At 44.7% G+C, this 9,981-nt stretch overlaps 1 protein-coding gene across 1 annotated transcript; it reads right to left on the reverse strand.

The window, feature by feature from the left end:
- Window positions 1-443: 443 nt before the first annotated feature.
- LOC130474788 (secreted frizzled-related protein 2-like) lies at window positions 444-8,904 on the reverse strand. The gene is made up of 5 exons (XM_056846487.1): window positions 8,863-8,904; window positions 7,299-7,612; window positions 5,428-5,597; window positions 1,616-1,708; window positions 444-754 (listed from the first exon to the last, which is right to left on the reverse strand). Exons 1-5 carry the CDS (start codon window positions 8,902-8,904, stop codon window positions 444-446), a joined length of 930 nt encoding a protein of 309 aa, XP_056702465.1.
- Window positions 8,905-9,981: the final 1,077 nt, after the last annotated feature.

The raw sequence follows: 9,981 nt of genomic DNA on the forward strand, positions 1-9,981 counted from the left end.
ATTGCCTTTGCCCTGATCAGTTCTGGGTACGGGAGGCCCAATATGGTCATAGGCCTCGATCCACTGGTAATTTCCATAGACGGCAGGGTTATCTGTCTGGGAAGAACATCTTCCCTCCTCCCCCATCCCTCTGTAACCCATAATACCCCCTGAAATGCTTCTCCTGGGAGAAAAGTGAGTCCCAGGAACAGCATGAGATGGGGAGTCAGAGTTCTGCAGGAGGAGGGGCCAAATCAGTGATAATCAGTGTCCCTTCCATTCACAGAAATCCTTCACTGGATTCAAGCCATTGTCTCTCCCTCATTGTCTTCTCTACTCATGTAAACAGAGAATGATCTTCAAGGTAGGCTCCTTTAATTTAAATGAGTGGGGATGTTCATAAGGTATGCTTGCAGAACTCTTGAACCCTGAAGTGTACAAATCACAGAAACTAAAATCAAAAGCTATGTACATTTATGTTGCCTCCACTTCCGTGTTGACAGCGTCAGCTGGGAATTCCATCTAGGCCAGCGGTACACTTGGCGCACGAAGACATTACTTTCCACAGTTGTCCCCACAATGAGATACACCATGGGTCGGTGAGTATGGGTCATCTTCTGAGTACAGTCTTCATTGACCAGCAGCCACTGTTCAATCACGCTGCAAGCATCATAAGGCAAGACCAAACCCAGGGTAATGAATTCTGCCTGGCAGTCGACATTATACTCTTGGATGTTGAAGACAGTTGGTTTCCTGGAAAGTTTCACCTTCACTGCTGTGAGGGGAGAAAAAGAAATGTGTGTGCCACTTCTATACTAGTTTTGCAGAACGTTGTGAATGTGTCAAGTTGAGAAATAACAGACAATTCTGCATTCACAGTACTTTCCACTGACATAAAGGATTTCTGGAGAAGGACTTCCATGCCTCCTCTTCAATGGCCCTTGAAATACTGTTGCTGGGGGACAGGGGAATCCCAGGAACAGCATGGGGTTGTTGTCATTTTTGGAGAATTAGTGAATACTGCTCCCCCTCCATCAGTAGACAACCTTTGGTGGCTCCAAGCCCATAGTTTGTGTTAGAGCCAAACTCACTATTTCTCCAAAGTATGATTATAGCTTTAAACTGTGGTTTGCCATCCTGGTTTAGAGGGGAAGTGAGAAACCACAGTTTGCCAAGTACAAATGTAATAGCAGTTTAAGATTTGTGCTAAACAAGAAACTAATTTAATCAAAACACAGGAGAGAGCAATTGCACACAAGGCTTATTCATATAGCTCCAAACTATGGTTTGGCATGATGTCTGAACATGCTAATACCACATGCAATTAACTAAGAGATAAAACATATAAGGAGGAATTTCAAAAAGAACTGAGCTCTTCTTGTTCATCTGAGCAATGAAAAGACTTTGGTTCATTTGCAGTATGTATAAGAATGTCTCAAATACTCAGACATTTACTGCAACAAATTTACACACCTGGTCACAACCTCCTCCAACTTTGATAGGATCCACTTTGATAGGTGCCACTCACCCGCACTCACAAAACCATTGTGTATGGCCATTTGGAATGCATGTTTTGAAATGAAAGTCTATGCAATAACCTCATTTGTGCTCCTACTTACCGTATATAAAAACTTACCAAAGTTGTTGGTGCAAAAAAGGTCCAACAAATTCTTATGTGTGAAGAACTCCTCAATAGCTGGACAGACCTGACAGATAGGTTTTGGGAAGACTGGAAAGGAGAGAACAAATTGTTTTGATGGTGGGTATACATTGGATCCCAGAGAAAATTAAACCATAAGATCTGTTACTTTGAAGTTAACAACAAAGATAAACCCAATGCAAGGGTCTCTGCGCAGCCATATGATTGAGCTGGGGATAATAGGGGGATCATAATTAGTGCTGACAATAGGGTTGCCAACTGCGAGGTAGTAGCAGGAGATCTGCTAATTCAACTGATCTCCAGCTGATAGAGATCAGAGCACCTGGAGAAAAATGGCCGTTTTGGCAATTGAACTATATGGCATTGAAATCCCTCCCCTCCCCAAACCCCGCCCTCCTCAGGCTCCACTCCCAAAATCTCCTGCCGGTTGCGAAGAGCTGTCAACCTCCGTAGCTGTCAACCTCCGGGGGGCCCTGGAGGTCTCCTGGAATTCAACTGATCTCCAGACTACAGAGATCAGTTCCACCAAAGAAAATGGCTGCTTTGGAGGGTGGGCAGTATGGCATTATACCCTGCTGAGGTCCCTCCCCTCTCCAAACCCCACCCTTGAATTTCCAGAAATTGGCAACCCTCATGTATCTCATGGCACTCTTTCAGTGATTACCATGGTTGCATAGTAAGTGTTATATGCAGGAGCAGACTGGGATGTTAAAACAGCCCTGGAGCAAGCCAAGCCAACTAGCCGCTTCAGAGCACCAGGACTCGCTCGGCTTGGACCCAGGTCGCAGCAATGAATGCAGGCACAGGCTCCTTCACTGTCATGGTCACAATATCTGGGTCTGAGCTGATTAGATCCTGTGTCACTCCTAGCAGCACAGGGCCACTTGGCTTAGCTTGCTCCTGCCTACTGGTGGTCCCCCAAAGCACTAGCCCATTGGGAACTTTCTTACAAAGGGCCAGTCAATTCATTAGCTCATGCCCTCTTGGAATGCTGCTTTTATGAGGAACTTCGATCACATTATATCTCTCCCCTTTTGACATATAAATCTAATGCCTCTGTGTCTGACATAATGCCTTTTTTACTAAGTGACAGGGATCCCAAGGCTACGTTGTCAGTGGCAAGATTTGTTTTAGTCCTTATATCCCTCAAACATTAGATATATGCTGCTCAAGATCAATGGATCAAGGAGCTTCTAAGGGATAAAGGTAAAGGCAAAGGGCCAGTCTCCGATTCTGTGTGTCACCCTCTATCTGAGTTACCTTTTCCTAGGAAAGTTAAATACCCCACTCAGATGTACTTTTCCAGAGGATCCCATCAGAAAGTGCAAATTTTGTTTTTCATAGTAATTCAAGGCGTATTCCAAAATCATGGTAATTTCCCACAAACTTTGGCTCGTAACACTCAAGAAGAATACTAAAGATTCAGTAAGCAGGTAATGTTATTGTATTGCATATATCCTAATCTGAGCATCAAGATTTATATGGAGGCTTTCGAAAGAATTGCCCTTGCACTGGAAAAGAGATCTGAGGATTCAAATTGGGATATGCTACAACTGGGAGTGAGGAAATGGCAAGCAGGCAACTGCTACGTGTCTCTGTGCTTCATTCTCACCCTCCTGAAACTACTTTTCTCAATAAAATTAAAGTTGTCCATGTCCTCATGTACATATTGCACATAACAAGTGGTTAGAACAAAGCTGCACGTTCAGGCAAGTCACATGACAGAATCCTTTTTTAGACTGAATTACTTCACTCCTCAGGGGACTAGATCAAATACTTCATACTCCTCACATTTTAAAACAAGTCCTCCGCATGTAGAAAACTAGCAAAAATTGAGATTTAAAGCTAAAACAATTTTCTTTAATGTGATTATTTCCCATTTATATGGGAAAATACTCTGTGTTTTCAAATATAACGTTTAGTATCCACATATAGCTATATAGAGCCAGTGATGTGCAACAGTTCAGAGTGCTGGACCAGGATGGAGAAAGCATAGCTGAAATCCTCCTCAGCCATAACATTCAGTGGGTGACCTTGGGCCAGAACTTCTCATCCTCACTTCCCTCACTTCTTTCAAAGTCACATTTATTTGCTTCATTTATAACCCCACTTTTCTCCCCAAGGGGGACGTTCTCCATTTTATCCTCACAACAACCCTGGGAGATTCTTAAGAGACAGGGAATGACTGGCCCAAGTCAAGGTTACCCAGCAAGTTTCCGTGACAGAATGAGGATTCAAAACTGAGTTTCCCAGATCCTGGTCCAATCCTCTGTGGTGTGTGTATAGGGCCGTGTTGGCGAACCTATGGCACGCGTGCCACAAGCGGCACGCCGAGCCCTTTCTATGGGCACGTGTAGAGCCGCCGGGCCCCCCCGCCCGTCCCCCGCCCCCTCTTTGCGGCCTCGACATCATCTGCCTCCCGCCGCCCCACTCCGCCTTAGCAGCAGCAGCAGCGCCGCCGCCCCACCCAGGCGCCGCTCCAGATCCGCCACCGGCTGCTCATGCTCGGCCCCGAGGGCTGCCCTGCCGGCCGCACCGCTACACCCACCGAGTCGCCCCCGCCCCCTTGGCTGCCCGTCCCCCTCCTCCGCCCCTCCTCGCGGCCTTGGCGCACGTTTCCGCCTTGCCGCAGCCAACTTTGTCGAGGGGCGGGGGTGACTCGGCGGGCGTAGCGGTGCGGCCGGCAGGGCAGCCCTCGGGGCCGAGCATGAGCGGCCAGTGGCGGCGGCGGGTCCAGAGCGGCGCCTGGGTGGGGCGGCGGCGCTGCTGCTGAGGCAGAGCGGGGCGGCGGGAGGCTTGCGGCGGGCGGCTCTTTTGCTTGCCACTGAGAGATGCACATTTACCCCATCCAGAGTCTCAAAACTGCATGGGGGGGGGGGGGTTGTTGTCTATTTGTGAAAGAGAGGTTTTGCCTTGGACTTGCCACTGAGATGCACATTTACCCCATCCAGATTCTCAAAACTGCATGGGGGGGGGGTTGTTGTCTATTTGTGAAAGAGAGGTTTTGCCTTGGACTTGCCACTGAGATGCACATTTACCCCATCCACTGCATTGGGGGGGTTGTTGTCCATTTGTGAATGGGAGGTTTTGCCTTGGACTTGCCACTGAGATGCACAACTCAACAATAAGCCCCCCTGCAGAGTTTTGAGAATGCAGATGGGGAAAATGGTGTTTGTCAGTCATTGCCATGATTTAATTGTATGGATGACAAAGGATAGTACAGTTTGTTCTGAAAATGAAATCCTTAAAGTGTGGAATTCTCTGCCAAATAATTTTAAATCAATGAAAGCACTTGGGATTGCTTTCCTTACTTTGTTTGGATCATTTTATGCTTGTGAGCATAAGATGTTAACGTATGAGTTGTTTTTTCTAAACTAAAACCTCAGTATTCAGGTTAAATTGCCGTGCTGGCACTTTACGATGAATAAGTGGGTTTTGGTTTGCAGTTTGGGCACTCGGTCTCTAAAAGGTTCGCCATCACTGGTATAGGGGGAGGGAGCAGGGGAATCCTTTATGCCACCCTAGGCTTAGGGTTGCCAACCTCCAGGTACTAGCTGGAGATCTCCTGCTATGACAACTGATCTCCAGCCGATAGAGATCAGTTCACCTGCAGAAAATGGCCGCTTTGGCAATTGGGCTCTATGGCATTGGAGTCCCTCCCCTCCCCAAACCCCGTCGTCCTCAGGCTCCACCCCAAAAACCTCCCACCAGTGGCGAAGAGGGACCTGGCAACCCTACCTAAGCTCCTTGGAGGAAAATTAGGACACCAGTTTTTCAACAGACAGTACCTTTGACAATGTGTTTCTGTTCTTTGCTGAGGGATCCAAGACATATGTCCTCATCTGCAGGGAATCGATCACAGTCCAGACTGCTGGGCCAGTGACTCCCGTGGCATCCCAGGACCAGAGCACAGCTATCCCGAACCGCAACACACATACTTCGGCAAGGCTGGATGAAACTGTTTGAAAAGCATGTTAGATGTAGCCAGATTAGTCTGCAGCTTCATTCAAATACTTGGGTTTGCAAACACTTCTGTGAAACCTCCCATTTCTAATTGTGATTATAAAGTGGAACTGAGAAACAGTTTACCTGGTTCTAGCCAGACACATCAAAGCATTCTACAGAGGATACAGAAGAAGAGGCCTTAAGATATTTCCCCATCCGTTGCATTTTTACATCAAGCCTGATTAAGACCTCTGGAGAGCTCAAAAGCTTGCATTAGAGTTGCCAGCTTTGCCACCAGTGGGAGGTTTTGGGGGCAGAGCCTGAGGAGGGCGGGGTTTGGGGAGGGGAGGGACTTCAATGCCATAGAGTCCAATTGCCAAAGTGGCCATTTTCTCCAGGGGAACTGATCTCTATTGACTGGAGATCAGTTGTAATGGCAGGCGATCTCCAGCTAGTACCTGGAGGTTGGCAACCCTAAGCTCGAATACTGTGTTGTGTTTCTTATTGGGGAGGGTCTTAATAAAACAATATGTGGCTTTTAATTTTTTATTTTGCTACATGTCAACACAGCTACAACACAGCTAGGTCACAAACATACATTAAATAACTCTTTAGCATAGCTATGCCTAGAAGTACCAAAATGATGCTACGCTAAAACTGCAATCAGATATACCTCTGTAAATATTTGGGACCCAGGTGATAGTCTGTGATCATTTAGGCAAACAACCATTCCCTTTCTGTACATCCCCTAGCACAGCATTGGCAGTAAATAATAGGGAAACTGCTACCATCACCATCACTACTGGGTACATTTAAGCCGGTTTAGATGCCTTTAAAACCAACACAACAATAGTTTTGTCATCTGTTTCACTTTCTATAGGAAAATATTCCATCAATTTCAGTGGCATTTCATTATTTACATACATAATAAGAGATCGATTCTGCATTTCCCCCCCAAAAAAGTTGGTATCAGTGAGATATGAATGGCTTTTAAAGAATATTATTGTGTATGCATAAACACGTTTGTGTACATATATATGTATGTGTGAGAGAGACTGTCCAAGCAGTCATCTTGTGTGTGTATGTGAAGAGTCGTGCAGTCAGTTCTGACTCATGGTGACCCTATGAATCAATGTCCTCCAAATTGTCCTGACATTAACAGCCTTGCTCAGGTCTTACTATTAACTAATAAATTAAATTTCAGGAAATCCAAACATCAAAACATTAATACAGGCAGATTCTTGAGGATTCTTGAAGGAATTATAGAGATAATTTACAACTTAGCAAGCAACTATCATTCAATGAAAGAAGCGAAAAACATCTTTACTATTTTGTGGTCATCTTTAGAATGATTAAAATTGCTTTCGAATCAAACAAATCTGCCCTTCACTTATGGGTTAAAAAATGTCCATATCAAACTACCAGTTAGATTGACTGACATTTTAACTTCTAGCTTTTAAACAGTTTGTTTCTTTTTTAAATACACTACACGCTTTCCATTGATCTGAACTGGGACTAATTCTGGTCACTGAAAGACACTTCCTAAAGGTACACTCAAGATAGTTTATCTGCTACAGGGAGGCAACACCTCAACATTCAACTGCCTCTGGTTTCCTCCCTGTTATCATTCCTGCCAAGGTGCCTTTCAAATATGATCTTAGAAAAATAAATAACCCATCAAGTCAGGATTCTTTACACACAACTTTGTACTTACGTGTCCAAACAGATGGGTGCAAAGAGAGAGCAGAGGAAAGCCCTTGCAAAAGGATGACAGCCAGTCCTCATGAGACGCTGCCAGCCAGCAGATTTTGCGACAACTTCTGCCAAACTGGTGTGCCCCATGAGATTGGGTAGCCTCATTTCTGAGTAGCCACCATCATGGCAGATGCTCATTTCCTGAGGAATAGCTACACACTTTGTGGATAGCCCTAGGTCCAACCCCACTGCCAGCCTCAGAGCAAAGATGAGCAAAAATGCTGCCAGAAGCATCTTTTTGTGTTCCAAAATACAAAGAGGATGCAAAATTCCCTGATGAGGCTGACAACCCTTGACAGTTCAGGCTTTATAGCCTCTCAGGGCTCTCTTCTTTATCAGCCACTTATCAAACACTCAAGGCAAGAGTTCAGCCTCTTGCTCCTTTAAGTGATTGATGTGAAGATAACCAGCATGACAGATCCAAAAATATGGAATGTTTTCCTTAATTGATTTTTTAAACATATGATATCTGGAGTGTGTGTGTGCGCCTTCAGGATGGCACATTAGGTGAAACTGTGATTGGCATGCAAGACTTGAGTGATCTTATTGAATTAAGACAGGCTCCTGGAAAAATGTGGGGGCAGACAGCCTGTCTCCTGAGCTGGGTTTTGTCTCCTTTGGTTTCAGACATGACTGCTTTAGCAGAAAATACAGACAAGCTGGATTAGCAAGTGAAAACGTTTTGGTTTTGCTAATTGCCCCCATGTCTTCTTGTGCTCTACTTAGAAGCATCCAAGAGGACTTTCCTTGATGTGTTCAAAAGGCAGGAAGGAGACAGCTGTCTGCCACAAAGAGGATATTGCTCACAGGAAAACTCTTGACAAAACAGCCCTCTTTTCAGAAGGGACTGGGTCTCTGGCAGATGTCAAATTTGCTAGACCATTAACGACGCTTGCAGCGGCTCTGGAATCCTACAGAACTGTAAGGTTCTGTTTATATGAAATGTATTACTCAAAAACGTATGGACCTGTTGCATATGCATGTTAAGAAATGGAACTTGAATCGAGGATCATAAACGCTAAATAGAGAGACACTTTACAAATTATTATTATTTAAAAATTGTTTTCTATTCTCAGCAGACGGCAAATAGCCACATGAGTCCAAAGAAAAATCCCAAAGCAACTAAACAGCACAAAACTGTGTGTGAGCTTCCACATTCTCCTGAACATTTTTTCAGACTGGATGTTTTTAAAAAAGGGGAGGGAAGTGAGAAAGCATTTCAGGCCATGTCCTTAGGGCTTTTTGTAAGCATCCAGTGTGGAATGTTCAGCAAGTATGTAAAGATTTAAATGGTGCTGTTGTCAGGTTGCACTTTTGGCTATCTGGAAAACAACAGCAGCCCCCACACCCCTAAATCTGAAACTAAAATTCCAAAAACCAAGAGCTGATCAAAAGTTTCTCTATCACCATCCAAAACGCACAGGGGTCTCACAGTGGAAGAAAACAAGGAAAAACCTACCTTGATAGTCTGTATCTTGTGATTTGGGTTCCACTACTGGGTTTTTCTATGGGGAAAATAGTACAGCCTGTTTAGTCCTTTGCTTCAGCAACACATCTGCCTCCATTATGCAAGGGCACATCTTGAGCCGGCAAAGAATCTGTTGCATGCAGATCTTTCTATAAAATCTGTTGTATGCAGATCTTTCTATAAAAATTGAAAGAAGTACAGCTTCAAGCCACAAATCCATTAGCCTGAAGAAATTATAGGGTGTGATGTACTGAGTGTCAGGCTGTAGGTCCAAGTCCCCACACAGCTATGAAACTTACTGTGATGATCAGCCAATCATTTTCTCACAACCTAACCTACCTCACAGGGCTGCTGTGAGAATCAGATGTGGGGAGGGGAGAACCATGCGCTCCTTGAAGGAACAGTGAGATAAAAATGTAATAGATGGATAGTTTTAATGAGCTCTTTCAATAGCAGTTTTGTTTAAAGAAATTTAGTTTGTGGATAATAGAAATGCCAGTGTCTATTCAGCTAGATAGGCCCATATATGGTTGTCCTACTCTAGATGCAACAGTGCAGGTCTAGTTGTTTGAAAGGTTGAGTTTTGTCACTCTTCACATTATAGTTCTCAACAGTGCGTTAGCAAATACTGAAAGATTTTGGAGGTAGTGCCTGGGGAGTTTGGGGAGGATGTGATGTCACCTCTAGCTTGTGTCTCCTAGTCTCTATGGTTTTCACCATCAAGACTAGAGGAAATTCCTAGACCATCACTATGTCCTCAATTCACCAGGGGCAGAAAAATATGACTGTGGGCTGGTAATTCCCCGTCTGGGGCAGGTAAATGGAAGGTCTACTTCCCATAATGCAATAAGGGTGAGTCGATGCAATGGACGATGGACTTCCTGCACTATTAATTGTTTGGTGGAAATGGAGGTATCAGTGGATGCAACTTTTCTCAAAGCTGCTATTGCAAAAAGGGTTCTCTCCCTCACTGCTATTAAAGGCCAAGAGCCTTGACTTGCTTTAGAACTGATCACCTTAGCTGTAGGGGTGAAAATACAGTTGTACCTTCTTTCTGTGCTTATGCTCAAGTTAGTGAGTCTGATGTACTTCTAGTTCCTGTTTTGTGCTCGTGGCACCCTATACTAGTGTAGATTATGGCAGTGGTGGCCTCCTGTCATTTGTGAAGGGCCCA

Source organism: Euleptes europaea, chromosome 3 (assembly GCF_029931775.1).
Source record: "Euleptes europaea isolate rEulEur1 chromosome 3, rEulEur1.hap1, whole genome shotgun sequence".
Lineage (NCBI taxonomy): Eukaryota > Metazoa > Chordata > Lepidosauria > Squamata > Sphaerodactylidae > Euleptes > Euleptes europaea.

Bases quoted from the DNA above. Each gene is read 5' to 3' on its own strand.
- LOC130474788 (XM_056846487.1), bottom strand. From the start codon at position 8,904: ATGGAGGCAGATGTGTTGCTGAAGCAAAGGACTAAACAGGCT. The intron at 7,613-8,862 runs GTACTATTTTCC...CAGCCTCATCAG, and splicing joins AGCAAAGGACTAAACAGGCT to GGAATTTTGCATCCTCTTTG. The intron at 5,598-7,298 runs GTAAGTACAAAG...CTTTTCAAACAG, and splicing joins GCACCCATCTGTTTGGACAC to TTTCATCCAGCCTTGCCGAA.